This window comes from Ochotona princeps, chromosome 8 (assembly GCF_030435755.1).
Source record: "Ochotona princeps isolate mOchPri1 chromosome 8, mOchPri1.hap1, whole genome shotgun sequence".
NCBI classification, from domain to species: domain Eukaryota; kingdom Metazoa; phylum Chordata; class Mammalia; order Lagomorpha; family Ochotonidae; genus Ochotona; species Ochotona princeps.
In genome coordinates this window covers 73,152,301-73,172,164 of record NC_080839.1, presented here as the reverse complement: position 1 = coordinate 73,172,164, position 19,864 = coordinate 73,152,301, and the positions used below count along the sequence as shown (strand labels likewise).

The following is a 19,864-nucleotide window of genomic DNA, read 5'->3' as shown; positions in this document are numbered from 1 at the left end:
CTCTTGGAGCACCAATAATCTCACAATTGGGAAGGAACTTTTTAATATGAATGTTTAAGAAATATAAGGCTAAGTCAATTTGCTTTACCTGTTCTTGTCCCTGGCGACTGTAAAACTTAGTACTTAATATTCTTAATAATCCAAATGTCTTTGGCACCTGCAAAATAAATGAACATCATACAAAACTGGATTCATGGAATAATTTTTCACATAAAGTACTTTTATCACAAAACAAAAACTAGAAAACCTAGTATTTTAAATATGGTTAAAATACTACTAAAAAGTGTTAAGGATCTTGGCAAGTCTTTCTTTCTACTTGACAAATAATTTACCAAATGATAAAAGCTTAACCACAATCAAATATGTTTGTATTCAAGTATAATTTCAAATATAATACTTTAATCGAATATATCCACTCAAATAGTTTTAATACATAACCAAATGTAACTTAGGCAAATTAGATCCTGTTGTAAGCTTTTCACAAAGGAAGCTGTACTAGGTTACCCATTTTATCTTCACATCATTATGGAAAGCAAAACTTCCAACAGAAATTATATCCTTTTAGAACTAATCTTACACACAAAAAAGTATTCAAGAAAACTCATCACTTAGAAACCAACACTTGAAATATCAACACAACTATTTTTGTCCTAAATTTAAGAAATAGAGATGGCATGACTATAATTTAAAAAATGGAAAATAACAAGTAATACAGAAAATTTGGAACAGTTGCACGCTGCCAACGGGAGCAACCCCTGGTATAACCACTGTGGAAAAGGGACTGGCTACTCCTCACAAAGTTAAACAAAAATACCATAACCCAGAAATTCCGTGCTAGGTCTATGTCCAAAAGAAATGAGAGTAGGTATTCAAACAAATAATTAGCCTAAACTTAAGGCCGACTTCTATGCCAAGTCCCCAAGTTTTTCTAAAGACATTCCTTCTAAAGTTATGAACAAACCGACAGGCCTTAGAATAAACACTCAACAACCAGGGGCCTGACACATGGATCCCAAGTAGGCTGGACCTGCAGAAGTGGGAGCTGGCAGGCAAGAGGCCTCAGAGGCAAAGGGAGGTAGCAATGCGTGACCTGCCATGGCCTCACAGGTCCTAGACAGTCCTCACATAGGTGCACCAAATACCGACACAGAGATGGGCAGACAAGGGCCTGACAGCTGCAGTCCGAGTCAGGCCACATCCACAGCGTGCCAAAGTGCAGGTCTGGGGGTGACAGACCAGGGGCCTGATGCTAACGCCCTAGGGAGGCTACACCTACTGCAAACCAAGGGTATGAAGCCAGGGTCCTGTGGTGGTGAGGAGCAGCCACTGACGGCCTTAGGCAGGCCAGGAACATGTTAGATCCTGAGAAGACCACTTTCGTTGCCTAACAATGCCCTGGTCTGGCAAAAGCAGGGTATGGATCTGACAGGTTCTAAGCAGTCACAACCTGGTTAGGGCAAGGACCAGAGGCCCAGTTCCTGGGAGGAACCCCAATCTACAGCCTTTGGAATCAACAAGACACCTGGGTTTCATGTCCTGTCAGTCTGAGAAGCAACACGATCTTTGACCTCAGGGATCAGAGGCCGCAGTTTGTGTCCTAGCATTGCAACACACAGTTCATGCTATGTTAATTCCTGTGCATCTACACTATGTTTATCTCTCATGTTGACTTCTGTATATCTATTCTATGTATGTCTCCTATGTTGACTCCTGTGCACAAGCACGATGAGTCTGCCTACTGGTACAACTTAATTGAGGCCCGGGCCCGGTGCAATAGCGTAGCGGTTATGGTCCTCGCCTTGCACACCAGGATCCCATACGAGCGCCGGTTCTTACCCTGGCGGCTCCATTTTCCATGCAACTCCCTGCCTGTGGCCTGGGAAAGCAGTTGAAGACGGCCCAAAGCCTTGGGACTCTGCACCCACATAGGAGACCCAGAAGGAAGTTCCTGGCTCCTGACTTCGGATTGGCACAGCACTGGCCATTGCAGTCACTTGGGGAGGGAACCCTCAGATAGAAGATCCTCCTCTCTGTACATCTTCCTTTCCAATAAAAATAAGTAAATCTTTAAAAAAAAATTAATTGCGGTCCTTGGATGTCACTTCAAAACAGAAAATGTTACTGTGCCTGAAATGCAACAGAAGATGGCTCAAGTGTTCAGGCACCGCCATCCCATGAAAGACTTAGATGTCCTGTCAGTCTGAGAAGCAACACGACCTTTGACCTCAGGGATCAGAGGCTGCAGCTTGGTCCAGTCCTGGCTGTCTCGGCCATCTGTAGAGTGAACCAATAGACAACCTGTCTGCGTGTATGTGTGTGTGTGGGCATGTGCTCATGTGCACACACCTGTGTGTCTTTAAAATATTATCTACGTAAATGTTTTAAAAGTTAAAATTTTATCAATAAATTTATGTAGGATGAATTTTACTTCAATTTTTCTAAATAAGCAAAAAGAGTCACTATTTCTCTCACCCTGCCAACCCCAGAGTTACCACTACCCCTACCCTGGAACACCTGGGGAAGAAAAGGCATCTCGAAAGCTAAGGGCACAGGAGGACAGAAAAAGAAGTTAGCAAAGAAACCAATAGCACATTAAAGTCACGGCTAGGGATTAAATCTAATTCTGAAAATACTGGGAAATAAAAATCCAGGTTGCTGCACTGCCGAGCAGAGGGGCCTGAAGGCACTGTCTTCTGGGGGGCAACAACGGTGGACAGAAGCAGCAGGAAGTTACTGTGCCACAGGCGAGAGAGAGAGAATCCTCTCATTAGAGAGAATCTATGCAACGAAGACTGAACTAAGGATTTTACATTCAGATTAAGTTAGCCTTCAAATGTGAAGGCTTTAGGAAATGCAACTTTGAAAAACTATACATATAAAGAGCTCTTCACCAATGCGGCTTTCTCAAAACATGTATGAGAGAATAACTGTATCCAACCAAGAGGTGACTGGGAAAACTAAAGACTCAAGATGTGGAGGACACCCAGCCCATAATGGAGACAGAAAGACGCCGGGCGCGGAGGGTGGCTGGCATGCTAGCGACCGGAGAAAAGGGACAGGATGCAGACGGGGGCCTGGTGTAAGTATTCTGATTCCTTCTACTTCCTATTGTACAAATAGGATTCCTCAGGGAAACAGGATTCCAAAAAGCTTCGTTCTTTCCACCAAAACATTCTACCGTAAAAAAGTAGCATAATTTGTTCATTTTTATGCATTTTTCCAAATTTTTTTACCTTATAAAGTACAAATAACCATTAATGATAACCTTAAGAATTTATTACCTCATTTGATGGTGACAAAGACCTGAACACAGGTCAAGGAAGACGTGGCCAAGGAAGAACTAGAATTTAAATACCAGCTTATGATTCCAAAACCTGGGTCCTCCCTTTGTCCCAAGTACTGTCTGACACGGTGCCTGCCACAGCTTACTGTACTTCAAAAACCAAAACAAAACAAAAAAAGCTTATTTATTTGAGAGGGAGAGAAACGGACATCCCCAAACACTGATTCACTTCACAAATGCACAAAGGCAAGGGTAACGTGAGGAGCTAGGGACATAATCCGAGATTTCCACATGAGTAGCAGGTCTAATCACTTGAGTCACAACCTCCACATTAACAGAAAGCTGGAGGCAGCAATCAAAGCAGAGTTCAATTCAGGCCCTGTGATGTGAGGTGTGGGCATCCTAACTCCTGGGCAACTGCCCACTCACAGGGCACCGTACTTCCTGGTGAACACAGCTATCTATCACCCCTACATAACACACACTCCTTCAGGACTGCAACCACTATTATTGAAGTGTTAATACCTGGAGCAGTGATTAAATGTTGAACAAATGAATAAAACAACCTCACACAAATTATAATGATAATGTGGAAACAGGTCAATGTATATATTGAATTTTGCAGTATCCTATATAATCTAGTGGCCTTCTGAGACTAGAATATATGTGAGCATCATTTCACCATCAATATTTATCCCATATCAAAGCAACCATAAGTACTAAGACTCAGTTCAATGAGAACAAAATTACTGCCAAATGATACAAGGAATTAATCCTACAGCCCCAAACACTTTGAGGTCTGGGAAGGCTACCTAGAGTGATTACAAGTTTAGCTGCAAGACACATTTAAAAGCCATTAATATAACACAAATTCACTACTAGCATTCAGGAGGTTAATAATGCAGCAAGGCTTTCAATGTGCAATTCAATTATCTTCCCCACTTGTTTTATCACTGCACAAGCCATTTTCTCTCACTACCTAAGCCTGGGGTCAGAGATCACAGGCAGTCCAAAGGATTCAAATAAAAGGAATGACGTAGAGGCACAAGAGCACTTGGAGGCATCAAGGTAAAAACAGGGTTCCTGAGACGAGCAGTCCTGTGCCCCCCACCCTCCAAGCTGACCACAGATACACCTGGCAGCACCGAGCTGACACAGGGCACAAACAGGGAACAGTCCTGTGCCCCCTCACCCTCCAAGCTGACCACAGATACACCTGGCAGCACCGAGCTGACACAGGGCACAAACAGGGAACAGTCCTGTGCCCCCCACCTTCCAAACTGACCACAGATACACCTGGCAGCACCGAGCTGACACAGGGCACAAACAGGGAACAGTCCTGTGCCCCCCACCTTCCAAACTGACCACAGATACACCTGGCAGCACCGAGCTGACACAGGGCACAAACAGGGAACAGTCCTGTGCCCCCCACCTTCCAAACTGACCACAGATACACCTGGCAGCACCGAGCTGACACAGGGCACAAACAGGGAACAGTCCTGTGCCCCCCACCTTCCAAACTGACCACAGATACACCTGGCAGCACCGAGCTGACACAGGGCACAAACAGGGAACAGTCCTGTGCCCCCACCCTCCAAGCTGGCCACACACGCTTGGTGGCACCGAGCTGACACAGACATGCTTGCCTGCTCCACCTCTCCTCAAAACCTCCACACTCATCCATTCTTTCTTTTTCTCTCAGACTTTCATTTTGATAAATGTTAGAGCTACTAAAGTTGAGATGGTTATACCAGCACACTCTGCACTTGGGCGGACCTGTTAAGCTGAAGACACCACACTTAATACAGACTTGAAAGAAAAGTTTTCAAATTTGTTCCAAGATTTGTTCCTCTATATCTCCCTTATAACACTAGGAACTGGATATGGATTAGATCTGGGAGATTGTAAAGCTGCTGCAAACATGAATGATGTGTCAGCACTGACTAAGTAACCCCTACCTCAGTCCTGGCACGTGCCAGCACCCCACATGGGGGCCATTTTGCATTTAGTTCCCCGCTGATAGCCTGAGGAAGCAGCAGAGGAGAGGCCCCTACATCCATATGGGAGACCAGGAAAAGCCTCCCAGTTCGAGTTTGGATCAGCTCAGTTCCAGCCATTGCAGCCATTTGCAAAGTGAATCAGTGGATGGAAGATCTTTCTCTGACGTTTTCTCTATAAATCAGCCCTTCCAATAAAAATAAATACATCTTTTTTTTTAAAGATGTATTTATTTTATTACAGCCAGATATACAGGGAGGAGGAGAGACAGAGAGGAAGATCTTCCATCCGATGATTCACTCCCCAAGTGAGCCACAACGGGCCGGTGCGCGCCGATCTGAAGCCGGGAACCTGGAACCTCTTCCAGGTCTCCCACGCGGGTGCAGTGTCCCAATCAGTGGGCCGTCCTCGACTGCTTTCCCAGGCCACAAGCAGGGAGCTGGATGGAAAGCAGGGCTGCCGGGATTAGAACCGGCGCCCATATGGGATCCCGGGGCTTTCAAGGCGAGGACTTTAGCCGCTAGGCCACGCTGCCGGGCCCAAAATACATCCGTTTTTAAAAAGCACTTTGTTGGTTTAAACTGTAATTGCATATTTTAATAAAAAAAAAACTTAAAAATAATGGATGTTTACTATAACTGCTAAATATTTCATTTCAAAAGTATTTTTATTAGTTGCTTATTGCTTAAAAAGATTATCTTGAAATCAATATACAAATTGGTTGTTGTGGATAGGGGCCAGCATTGTGGTGCAGGGATAAAGCTGCTAACTGCCGTACCAGCATCCCACATGGGCACTGCTTCATGTCCCTGCTGCTCCACTTCAGATCCAGTTCCCTGCCAGAAAAGCAGCAGAAGATGATAAAGTGCTTGGGCCCCTGGCGCCCATGTGGGAGACCCAGACGAAGCTCAGGGATACGGGCTGCAGCCTGATCTCGCCTGGCTACCGCTGCTATCCAGGAGTGAATCAGCAGACGGAGGATCTCTTTGTGTCTCTACCTCTCTCTAACTCTTTTGGGGGGAAAAAAAAGTTTAGTTTGTATTTGAAAGGCAAAGTTACAGAGAGAAAAACAAATGGATCTTCCGTCCCCTGGTTCATCCCCCCAAGTGGCTGTAAGGGCTGGAGCTGAGCCAATCCGAAGCCAGGAGCCAGGAGCCAGCAGCTTCCTCCAGATCTCCCATGCAAGTGCAGGGTCCTAAGACTTCGGGCCACCCTCTACCACTTTCCAAGGCCACAAGCAGGGAGCTGGATGGGAAGTGGAGCAGCTAGGACACAAACAAGCACCCATATGACATTCTGGCATTTTGAAGTAGAGGATTACCCTGTTGAGCCACAAGAGCAAGCACTGTAACTCTGTCTATCAAATAAGTAAATCTTAAAAACAAATTAGTCCGTGGATGGGTCTGCATTGTGCTATATTAGGTCAAGCCACCACCTGGGATACCAGCTTCTGATCAGCTTCTTACTGACGTGCCTGAGAAGCAGCGGAAGAAGGTCCACCTACTTCAGGCCCTTCCATCCATGTAGGAGACCAGATAGAATCCCTGGCTCCTGGCTCTGGCCAGTCCCTGCCCTGGGCATCGTGGCCAGGAAAGTGAACCAGTGGACAAAAAAACCAATCATCCAATCATCTCTCACTCTCACATTCTTGCTTGTGCTCTGTGTCATTCTGTTTGCAAATGAATAAAAATCTTACAAAAAAATAAGTTGATGGGCCTGGCGTGATGATGGCTCAGTGCCTAAATCCTTGCCTTCCACAGGCCAGCATCCCATATGGGCATCAGTTCGAGAGCTGGCTGCTCCACTTCCCATCCAGCTTCCTGCCTGAGGCCTGAGAAAACAGTAGAAAATGGCTCAAAACTTTGACATCCCACACCCAGTGGAAGACCCAGAAAAAGCTCCAGGCTCCTGGTTTTGGATCAGCTCAACTCCAGCCACTATGGCCACTTGGGTAATAAACCAGTGAACAGAACATCTTTCTTTCTGTCTTTCCTTCTCTCTGCAAATCTGCCTTTCCAACAGAAACAAATCTTTAAAAATAAGTGTGCAAAAATCTAGCATTATTTTCTATTTGTCCCATGAATTTTATGAAAATCCCTTGAATTTTAAGATAAATAATGGGGCAAACACTCAGGATTGAAAAAACTGCTTAACTCTAACTCCTAGATTTTTTCATTACAACAATATCTGAGCATTTAATACACAGCAGGCAATGTGCTGAGCCCAAAGTATGTAACTTTACTTCTTAAAAAAACTTTATTCTTTTTCATGTTCATTACAAAGGTGAGGGGATCGCAGTGTTCCACCAACCAGGATGCAAGGGGGGAGATGAGAGAGGGAAATGACTCTACTCTCTCTCCTGTGTCCTTGGAAAAAGGAGGGAGTGTGAGAGTATAACAGCCTGGCCCAGCTCACCCTCATTCCCAGCTACTGAGCCCACTAGCAGGTGCAATGACCTGGTTGGGAGACACCTAAGAAGCCCCAACATGCTGCTGCCCAGACCAGGCTCTGACATGTGTCGGTGGGGGTTGCAGCCTGGCCCTGGCAGTTCCCCAGATCTGGGTCTCACGTCTATCAGAGGATGCAGTGACCTGATCTAGCCCACTCAAATACCCAGCAATCACGCTAGCCAGTGGGTGCTACAGCCCAGCCTGACCCACCCCCAAACCAGTTCACATATGCACTGGTGGGGGCTATGGCTTGGCCTGGCCTGGCCTGCCTCCCAGACCCAGTTCTCACTTACATCGGTAGGTGCTGTGTCCCAAATCTGCCTCGCCAAGACCCAACACACATATGCTGACTATTGCTGCAGCCTAACCCTGCTCACCCCAAGACCCATCTCTCACTTGGGACCAGCAGCTGGCCCTGCCTGCTCCCACACCCACCTCTTGCATGTGTTACTGGGTACTAAGAAGCAAAGTTATGAAAGATGAATAATTTTGATTAAGTGCTTTCTCTCATGTAGTCCATATAAATAAGTAAGATAGATAATATTGGGCCTGGCGCCGTGGCCTAAAGGCTAAAGTCCTTGCCTTGCATATGCCAGGATCCCATATGGGTGCCGGTTCTAATCCTGGTGGCTCCACTTCCCATCCAGCTCCCTGCTTGTGGCCTGGGAAAGCAGACGAGGACGGCCCAAAGCCTTGGGACCCAGCACCTGCGAGGGAGACCTGGAGGAGGTTCCTGGCTCCTGGCTTCAGAACGGCACAGCACTGCCGTTGCGGCTCACTTGGGGACTGAATCACTGGACGGAAGATATTTCTCTCTGTCTCTCCTCCTCTTTGTATATAACTAACTTTGCAATAAAAAATAAAATCTTTTTTAAAAAATAGATATTACAAGGTGGCCAATATGGGAAAGAAAATTAGTATTCACCAATATGTAGTTCTTCCCACCTTTACGGGAAGTCAGAAAACAACCTGAAACCCTGGGAAGCTAAGAGGGACCACGCAATTAGTCACAACAAGTGAGCTGAGCAGAGCGATGCTTCTGGATCCTTCTGGTCTACAACAGCAGACAGTTCTATTTATGGTCACTTATGGTCACTTTTTCTTCCAAAGCCATACAGGAAGATCATGGAACCTTAAGAGCTTTCCAATTTTCAAACTAGCACTTGCAATAATTAGTTCAGAGAGGCAGGAGATGAACAGTGGGCTTTGCCAAAAGGAAGGAAGAAATTTTTATATGTTAAGCAACATAAAGACTTTCAATGTGCATGCTTATGTGGCTATCTGTTTAAAACACAGTCTAGCCTATACTGACAGACAGCCTAAAGAAAGTGTGGTGAGAAACACAAACTCGGTAAGAGTTTGAATGAGTCGTGAACAGTCCACTTGTGGAACAACACAAGTGACCCTGCTAGTTAAACCATGACAGTTTCCCCTCTTTTCTCCCCCTTCTACAGGTGCACCAGGGCTAATTACTGAACAAGTTAAATAAGCTGCTACATCAAAAACACTCAGTTGCCATAAACAAAAACAGCATCAATTAAAGATTAATGCCTAAACAAGCAACTAACAATGTGACCAAATTAAATAAATATGCTTTAGTTAAATTTGATGTCTGAAAGAAATACTAAAATTGCACTGGCAATTTCTTTTTGTTAAACTGTATTTCTGCTTGTTTACTCTGCTAGCAATTAGAAGCTAGCTTCCAACAGGGCAAACTGTTAAATAATACACATTAAAAGTTAAGACATTCCTGTGTACTCTCTATAGAAACTAAAACAACAAACAGCAGAGCCCAGCCAGGCTTTGTAACATTAAATTTTGCCAAAAACCTGTGACAGGGACTTGTTTAAGAGATGTCATAATCACATGTTCAGAAAAAAAGTCAAGTTTGCAAGTAAAATTCTGATTTATTAAGATGTAATAAAATTATCAATGAATTATCTGTTGTCCCCAACAACAGCAGGCAACAGAAATAGCAAAAGACAGATTTATTCAATTCCAATAAAATTATCTCCTCCTCCCTATCTTATGAAAGGTTTATCTGACTTATTTAAAAAGTGAGATTCTGGGGCTGGTAATTGTGGCACAACAGTTAAAGCACAGCTTGGAGAGCCTGCAAAGGCAGCTTCCTGTAGGAGCTCTGCTCTAAGTCCCTACTGAGGTTTCTGATCTGACTCCCTGCTAATATTTAGTTCCCTGCCGTGCACGGGGAAGACCCAGATGGAGCTCCAGGCTCCTGGCTTCAACTTGGCCCAGACATGGCTGTTGCAGGTACAGCTGTTTAAGAATTAAAACAATGGATGCAAGATTCATTCATTCATTCATTCTCTCTCTCTCTCTGTCAAATAATCTTTTAAAAAAGAGAAGTGAAATTCTTGGGTTATACTTACTGTGGTCACCTCATCTCCACCATTAATAATCTGCTTATAATAAGGAGATCCTGACAGAACTCTCCAGGCGGAAAGGCCACAGCTAGCCGCTTTCGAAATTCTGACTCCAGGAACTTCACATCCACCAACCAATAAAAGTCTAAAACAGAAAAGGAAATGCAAAGATGGACAAAGGAACAGCAAAATAAAAGCAGCAGAAACACTTTCACAAAGAAAATTAAAACAAACATATTATTAAACTTAAAAGATCAATATTTTTAAAAGAAAATCAAATGTCTTTTCAAATAGAATGTCATCTTCACTGACACAGAATTAAGTTTTAAACACTCAGACATCTCAAACTCAGACAGGAACTTAAAATTCAGCAAAAAGTGATTTTTTAGATTGGTCATTAGAAACTGACCATGTCCACACCAACAAGCATTCATAATCAATGTGCAGCCTCCCACAGACACCCGGGTACAATGCCAACAATGTACCTGAGACAAGAGGGGCCGGTTAGCGGGCAGAAGGCGGTGACAGCAGAGAACACCTGGACAGGAAAGACCTTTCAGAAGAGGGCATTCTAGAACGTCAGCCGCACAGCAGGAACAGCCAGCTTTTCTGCTTGTTATACTGCATGAGCAGTCAGAGGCTGGTTGCCAACAGGGTAAACAGCCTAACACACTGAAAGTTTAGACATGACTATGCACATTTCAAAGTTCTGACCATTAAAATGATGAACTGTCCGATGCTCCTAACGACAGGAGGCAACAGAAACAACAGCACAGATGCCACAAACATAACACCTAAATGAAAACACAAGCAGATCTCCACGTGACTTGGAAATCGCCCATTGCCACACAGGGAGACGGACAGCCATCCACAAGGCTTTCTGTGCACAGCCACGGCCACAGGGTGCTCTCCCTACACATCCTACCACTACCCACCATGTAACGTACACCCATCAAAATGCACAAAATGCCAGTCACCAACAGGCGCCTTCTTTGTCAGAACGAGGAAGCATTTCATCACACAACCATATTCACAGAAAATTGGAAATGTGAAAAGTTTTAATCTCTGCATATAATTTAGGTGAAATAATTCTTCATAAAGTTCTTTAGAGTTGACATTTCAAAAGACTGACTTATTTATATGATTATATCAAATAGTTTTAAAATTATAAACATCAGTACTCCAGTATGTAACAGCATGAGCACTCAATATTACCCAATCAGACCAGAGGAGAAACATGCGCACAGGTACTCAAGAACTGTATTACTGTATTACTCAAGAACTGTTTTCTATATTCACCTTGTGCAGAATAAGGCCCCACTCTAAAAGATGGTCACACTGCCCAACTTGAACCTGTGAATGCAGTATTTTTCATAGACCCAAGGGTACATTTAGCACTAAGGTTAGCAATCAAATGGCCTTACCACAAGGGAGGAGCCTGGGTGACCCAGGTGGCTCCAGAGTAACCACAGGGAGAGGGAAGCAGAGGTCATGGTCAGAGTAATGTAACAGGAGAAAGACTCAGTGCAGATTGGGGTGGGGGGTGGGGACACTGTGAGCCTTAGAGTGTATGGGCAGCCTCCAGAAAACCGAGAAACTCAGGAAAACAGAATCTCCTCCCCCCGCCCCGGGCCCACAGGAAGAACACCATCCTGTTGGAGGCTGCTTGTTAAGGCAGCCACAGAAAACTTGTACCTCATTTCTTTCCCAGCCCAGAAGTCAGGTGACCATACTAATTCCACCAACAGCTCTCTCCTCATTTCACAATTTGCCTAACATGGGTTTCTAGACTAAGCTAGCAACACTTATCAAAAAACTACTGACTATATACTCAGAAATCATGAGATTTCAAAACTGTATAAAATGTTTCTAAAAAGCTCAAAATCCAGAATCACCTAAATACAGTTTAATCACAGAAACACAACTTGAGCCTTCACTCAGTCTTTTTCTGACTGCTTTTACGCATGGCTCTACCAAAGTTCCAAAACAGCAAATCAGAAGCAACACATTTTTGAGAAGATAGCCCGAAGCAGCCCACTTGTGCGGTGTCAACCAAAGGCAGTCTCAGCTCCAACACGTAATTAACCCTGTTCAGAAGGGCCAAAGATTCTGATCCAAAGTCAAATTACTAACAGATTACGTGCCCAGAGCATTCATTCTGCTCAAATGATCCCTTTACACAACAGTAATTCCAAACAAGGTATATCTGGTACAGATAAAAATCCTATTATTCTTCCAAATCTACCTCCAAATTTGGAGAAAATACAGGCAAAAAAAAGAAAAATATCTTAAACTAACTACAAAAGAAACAATCAATAAAATCTGGACAGTGTGAAAGTACAACATAAATGACCTGGTTTCCTCAGAACACACACACGAGAACAGAAACACAGCCAGGCACACAGGCACAGGGGGAAAAGCAAGGACATGGAATATGAGCATGTTCTTAACTGCTCTAGGATGTCCTTACTCCGTAGAAATAAGACTGAAAAGGTTAAAGATGGAAACAGTGCTGTGTGGGATTCCGTCAAGCAACCCAGGAGCGGCGGTGGACATGACAGAGCACGCTAGCTAACTGTCGACTGCTAAAGCTGACAGGCAGGACCAGGGGAGACCCATTCTATTGATTTTGTAATATGCTTCAAAGTTCTTATCAAGAATTGCTTTCCTAAAAGTTGATTTGTCAGGAAAAAACCTTCTAAATAAACAGAAACAAAACTAGCAATTCGGGTTAGCTAGAATTCGCAATTTCTCACAATGCTTCTTCCTATAGGATATCACAGGACGCATAAAACACTGTAAAAATAGCCCACAATTACAACAAAGATAACGAACAATTCAACAAATTCTCAAGAAGCCAAAAAGTTCTCAGATAACAAATAACTTCCTCCTCATCAATATTAACATATATCTATGTTGACAACATATCAAATATAATTAGAAGGCGAATACACCATTTGGGTCAACAGTCCTCATGTACAATGGTAACGCTGTACAGCTATGTTGCCTAAGGATGTCTTAGCTGCCTGACTTTGTGTAAGCATACCCTACGATGTGCACACATTGAAATATGCTAACAATGAATTTCTAACAATGTATCCCTACAGTCAAGTGTATAGTAACATGACTGTATAGTAACATATTTTCAACCGGTTATTCCCATATAATGATTATATGCATATCAACATGCATATGAATCCTTAAGCTGCTTGAACACTTTTAACACTTGCAGAGCTGGGCCTAGTGCAGTAGCCTAGAGGCTAAAATCCTCACCTTGCACATGCCAGGATCCCATATGGACGCCAGTTCATGTCCTAGCGGTTGCACTTCCCATCCAGCTCCCTGCTTGTGGCCTGGGAAGCAGTCGAGGCTGGCCCAAAGCTGTGGGACCCTGCACCCACGTGGGAGACCCTGAAGAAGCTCCTTGCTTAGGATCAGCTCAGCTCAGGCTGTTGCAGCCACTTGGGGAGTGAACCAGCAGATAGAATCTTCCCTCTTTGTCTCTCTTTCTCTCTGTATATCTGACTTTCCACCAAAAAATAAATTTAAAAATCTTAAAATATATACATATATATATAATAAGTCTTCAAGGAAAAAAAAAGTTACAGAACAGAGAATCCAAATTTCTAGGTCTTGACACCAGAACACATTTTCTCTCTGTGAATTCTGATAAACACAGTCATGTATAAATCAAATTAGCTACAGTATGATAAGCTCTATTGGGAATCAAAGAGATTCAGTATCTGCTTCCAACCTTTCCTCCTTCCATGCCAGACTAAAGAGAACGCGGGAAAGACAGCAGATTGTGAAACTACTCGTGTGCAGTTTCTACAGATGGCATGGCAGCTTTGGAACATGTTCCAGCCATGTGAGCATGCACATGTTTACCCAACTAAGCACGCCTACTTACTCTGTGTGTGAGGAGGAGGAAACCGAGAAGGCTCCTCAATGCCTACACAAAGCAGCCACTCAGGGCCAAGCAATAAGCACATCACTGAGTGTAGAGAAACAAGGCTCTGAAAAATGTGCTCTCTAATCGCAAAGAGGGGGTAGAACAGGTGAAAAGCAGCAAAAAAGATGACAGCTGAGCTTGAATGTGTTAATAAGAAGCCAATCTGACATCTGCACAAGGGAATCAATCCCTAGTCAAGATGCTAATTCATTACATTCTTTTCCTGTGCAGGATTCATCATGTCAACTAGGACTAACCCACAAGCAGGATAATAAAATTAGCAGCCACATTTGTTTTGCAGTAGCTTAAGCCACCACCTACAATACCAGAATCCCACATAGAAGCACCAGTTCTGAACCCCAAATGTGGTCCACGTCAGAGACCCGGATGTAGCTCTAGAGTCCTGGCTTTGGTTTGCCCCAGCCATCCGGCCACTTGGGGAATGAGCCAGTGAATGGAACACCAGTCAAGAGCTCTTTCTCTTTCTTCTACTTGTCACTCTCCCTTTTAAATAAATAAACCTTTAAAATTTAAAATAGACATAATAATCATTCTAGGAAGGAAGGACAATGAGCAAAGCAGGCCAACAGTCGCATCTGGCCTAGGAAATAAACATTTCCATAATTACCTGGGAGTAAATTTTGAGGGCAAAAATGAGTAAAAGTAAAGAGGGATTAACTCTATTGTAAAACCATGCAACTGAGGGCCCGGCGGCGTGGCCTAGCGACTAAAGTCCTCACCTTGAACACCCCGGGATCCCATATGGGCGCCGGTTCTAATCCCGGCGGCTCCACTTCCCATCCAGCTCCCTGCTTGTGGCCTGGGAAAGCAGTCGAGGACGGCCCAATGCATTAGGACACTGCACCCACGTGGGAGACCTGAAGAGGTTCCAGGTTCCCAGCTTCGGATTGGCGTGCACCGGCCCGTTGCAGTCACTTGGGGAGTGAATCATCGGATGGAAGATCTTCCTCTCTGTCTCTCCTCCTCTCTGTATATCGGACTTTGTAATAAAATAAATACATCTTTAAAAAAAAACAACCATGCAACTGAAATAAAGGTAGTCCAAAGGAAAGAGAAGCGAGATGTCTCAGAGCAGCACAAAACAGTCTATGAACAGGCAGTGAGTGACTGTGTGGGCACAAAGCTCCACTTCCCTCAGACCCACCTCCCAGTGTCTGTGCTCACACAGCCAGTTCTCAAAGGGAAGGGAAGGGAAAGGAAATCAAGATGAAGCCAGATGGCAAGAGAACAGAAGCCTGAAGGCAAAAGGAAGAGGAAGTAATGTCCCACACTGATTAAAAAAGAAAAAAGCTAAGCCAAGAATTGAAGCATAGCATGCTGGACGATGTTCAAGATGCTTGTAAGAAATGTGGGCGATGGTTCCGGTGGCGTGGCCTAGCGGCTAAAGTCCTCGCCCTGAACGCGCCAGGATCCCATATGGGTGCCGGTTCTAATCCCGGCAGCTCCACTTCCCATCCAGCTCCCTGCTTGTGGCCTAGGAAAGCAGTTGAGGACGGCCCAAAGCCTTGGGACCCTGCACCCGCGTGGGAGACCCGGAGGAGGTCCTAGGTTCCTGGCTTCGGATCGGTGCAGCACCGGCCGTTGCGGCTCACTTGGGGAGTGAATCATCAAATGGAAGATCTTCCTCTCTGTCTCTCCTCCTCTATATATATCCCTTTCCAATAAAAAAAAATAATAAATCTTTAAAAAAAAAAAAGAAAAGAAATGTGGGCGATACAAATGAAGAGAAACGCCACACTCTTTGATAAACTCTCCACATGATAAGCATGCAAACTGTCTTCATATTAATTTATAAAGTGAATTGATTTTCAAATAAAGTCCAAGAAACAATTTTTCACTGAACTGTAAACAAATTTAACAAACTTACAGAAAGTGAAGATCCATTTGGGAGAGTAGAGTTCTAAAGAGAACCAATTCAATTCAGCCTGATCAAACTTTCCCTCAATAACTTGGGGCATAGGCACCTTGGTTTTCTAAATATCTTCCTATCCTGAAGTGATCAAGACATTCTTCTTCAAATTTGACTGTTTTAAAAATCTGTAACTTCTGGGCCCAGCGGCGTGGCCTAGCGGCTAAAGTCCTCGCCTTGAAAGCCCCGGGATCCCATGTGGGCGCCGGTTCTAATCCCGGCAGCTCCACTTCCCATCCAGCTCCCTGCTTGTGGCCTGGGGAAGCAGTCGAGGACGGCCCAATGCTTTGGGACACTGCACCCGCGTGGGAGACCTGGAGGAGGTTCCAGGTTCCCGACTTCGGATTGGCGCGCATCCGCCCGTTGCAGTCACTTGGGGAGTGAATCATCGGACGGAAGATCTTCCTCTCTGTCTCTCCTCCTCTGTGTATATCTGGCTGTAATAAAATGAATAAATCTTTAAAAAAAAAATCTAACTTCTTTGAATAACACGGGAAACAACCAATCATAAACTAAAAAAAAAAATTATTCCTATACAAAACACAATATTTATTGGATATAATTTATAAAGCTCTCCCACCAGTCCAAAATTTAAATGGACAAAAGAATAAGCAAAGGCAAGACACAGGGCCCCCCAGCATGAAGGGTCAGTGGCTCAGTCCTCGCCTTGCACATGCCAGGATCCCATATGGGTGCCAGTTCAAGTCCTGGATACTCACTCTATTTCCCTTCCACCTCCTGGGAGAGGTCAGGGAAGACTTCACACAGCTGCACCCCACCGAGGTTTACCCTTCAATTTCCCTGACAGATAAAGGGGTTACATAGAGAATACCCAAACCACAAGCACACACTGCACAGGAGCACACAGAGGTGTCTGTGATGGCGGCCCCAAGAACCGCGAGAAATGGAGTCAGTAATGAGCCCCTAAAGGACAGACAGTAACAGAACAAAACGGTCAGATGGCTCCCTAGCAACACAAATACTTCATCCTGTTCACTTCCTAGGTATCTTCCACACACTGCCTTCTACACTATTACAGTTATTTAAATCTCCACTCGGATATTAAACTTGGAGCCACGGGTGAGCACAGACTATCTAATTCATCTCCACGTCCCTTACACCATTTAGGGTCGTTTCACTCAAGAGCATCTGTCTGAGTACTGCTTGTGAGCAAGTACAGCCCATACAGATAAGACAGTCCTTGGCCTTGGCCTCACCTCTCCAGACCGCCGCTTACCTCCCTGAGAATGAAGGAACTGAACCAAATGATGGATGAACTCTTTCCAGTTCTGATATTCTAATAGTTTAAAACTCAAGGGAGGAACACAAGTATCAGACAACGAAAATAAACTGACTGATGCAACTAAGCACAGCACACAGAGGAACGAATGAAATGAGCGGGAGGGAGCGGCCAGAGAACAGGAGCAGAAACAGCACTGCAGTCATGGATCTATGAGAGAAGAAACCTGAGACCAGAACTCAAGGCCCTAAGCATTACACCCAAAGACACAACAGACAGATTTCAAGAACAAGAAATGGTTTATTAAGAGTGTTCTCCAGAGCTCAGTGTGGTAGCCTAGTGGCTAACATCCTCGCCTTGCACACGCCAGGATCCCATATGGGCACTGGTTCTAGTCCCAGCTGCCCAACTTCCCAACCAGTTCCCTGCTTGTGACCTGGGAAAGCAGTCGAGGACAGCTCAAAGCCTTTGGACCCTGCATCCACGTGAGAGACCTGGAAGAGACTCTGGACTCCTGGCTTCGGATCGGCGCACCTCTGGCTGTTACAGTCACTTGGGGAGTGAATCATTAGATGGAAGATTTCCTCTCTGTATATCTGACTTGCCAATAAAAATAAATCTTAAAAAAAAAAGAGGGCTCTCCAACCTGGTAATTGTTAGAAGAATCTACCACCTAGTGGCTGAAATCCCCTAACAGGCTAAGGACAGAGTCTGAGACAACAGAGAAACTCCTCAGTGTGCTCTGCCCAACGACTAGCATACAATCAGCAAGAAAAAAATAAGTTTTTAATAAAAGAAGGAAAGCTCCATGTCCCAAATGTTTAAAAAAACACAGCTTGCTAAGTAAGAACTCAAAAACTGTTTTCTGTTGTCTCACAGCCCATTCCTCTCTCAGGGAATCCCCTTTTTCAATTCATTAGTATTTCCTAAATAACCACTGCTAAAATAATAGTAACTGCAAATTGGCTCGTTTGGTGTCTTTAACTCTGCTTATCTTTATTAGATGAAGAATGTACAAAAAGAAAACAGAATTGTGACCCTCTAAGTCACAGGTTGTCCAACCACCAAGGACACACCGGGATTGCCAGGAGCTTGTCTGAGCAGGCGGGCTGCAAGCCAGGGGGAAGGCAGCATCCGCACTCCCACGGCCAGCTCTGTGGCGGACAGAGCTGTGCTTTCACGCCTCTGCCAAGCACTCGGGTCCCAGCTACTGCCTTCCCACAAACAGGAGCTGCCCACAGGGCCTGGCCACTCCCATCCATGCGGCAGACCCGGATGGAGTACCTGACCCCTGGCTTTCACCCGGACATGGTTACTGGGCCATCTGTGCACTGCACCCAGGACGCAAGATTGCTCTAACTCCTCTTCCTCTTTCATATGCCAGGCCTCTCAAATTTTAAAACGTAAATTGTTATTAAAATTAAAGGGTAGTTTGCACTTCCAGCTATTTTTATGAAACATGCACTTGGACCAGCACAATGGCATAATAGACTAAGCTTTCGACTATGGCACCAGAAACCCACAGCAGTGCTGCTTCAAGTCCCAGCTGCTCCACTGCTAATTTAGTTTATGGTCTGCTTACGGCCTGGAGACGCAGCAGAGGATCACTCAATCCTTGGGCCCCTGCACCCATGTGAGAGACCTGAAAGAAGCTCCTGGCTCCTGGCTTTGCATCAGCTCAGCTCTGGCCATTGTGGTCATTTGGTGAATGGGCCAGTGGATCTCTCTTTCAGCTTTTCAAGAACAAAAATAAAAAATTTGAAATATTTATTTACATACTTTAATGGCAGAGCTACAAAGAAGAAAGAGGGAGAGAGGTCACCCATTCACAGCTGCAACAGCTGGAGCTGAGCCAGTCCACATATGGTAAGGGAGCCCAAGTGTGTGGGCCATTCTCTGCTGATTTCCCAAGCACGTTAGCAGGGAGGTGGACAGGAAGCAGAGCAGCCCACGTGCAGCCCAAATGGGAAGCCAGCAGCACAGGTGGTGACTTTCCTGGCTAAACCACTGCACTGACCCATGTACTCTCAGCATTTTCACAGCCAGTATGATGCTGCTAACGCTGGGACATTTTGAGAACCACAGCTGGATATGTTACAGAATGTAAATTCAACATTTTGCATTATTGTATAAACCACAATGTATGCTTGAAGGTATTGTAAGCTTCAAACACAAAATTTACTGTGAGTTAAATTACAAAGCTTCAGAGTACTTGGTAAAGCTGTATTTAAGAACAACCACAGAGAACTGAATCTACTGAATGATTAATTATGCAAAGAAAGCAAGAAAATTGTTCTTGGGTTGTTTGCATTAGTAACAAAAATTATTTGGCACTTTGACAGTTGAGCATTTATTGTATTTAAACCTGAGAGGTATATAGCTATAGGTTAATTATCATACAAATCAAAATTTAGAGTCAAAATCTAAAGTTTCGTACTTCCTATTTTACAGCACCCAAGCAGAACTGAACCCACACTCAGATTTGCTGTTAGGTGGCACAAAACAGAGGTCATGGGCCCGGCGTGATGGCTCACTGGCTAAATCCTCACCTTGCATCCAACCAGGATCCCATACAGGTGCCAGTTCATGTCCCAGCTACTCCACTTCCCTCCCAGCTCCCTGCTTCT

General features: G+C 44.5%; 1 protein-coding gene across 3 annotated transcripts in view; it reads right to left on the bottom strand.

Moving 5' to 3' along the window:
* Positions 1-19,864, bottom strand: part of NBAS (NBAS subunit of NRZ tethering complex) — a 376,509-nt gene that overhangs the window by 315,463 nt on the left and 41,182 nt on the right. For 2 of the 3 annotated variants that reach the window (XM_058668260.1, XM_058668259.1), the window contains exons 10-11: positions 10,122-10,260; positions 89-157 (exon numbers count right to left, since the gene is read on the bottom strand). In XM_058668260.1, coding sequence (XP_058524243.1) covers positions 89-157; positions 10,122-10,260 — 208 coding nt within the window. Of the gene's footprint in view, positions 1-88; positions 158-10,121; positions 10,261-10,524; positions 10,624-19,864 lie in introns of those variants that run through there. The other variant, XM_058668261.1, reaches the window with a different exon arrangement.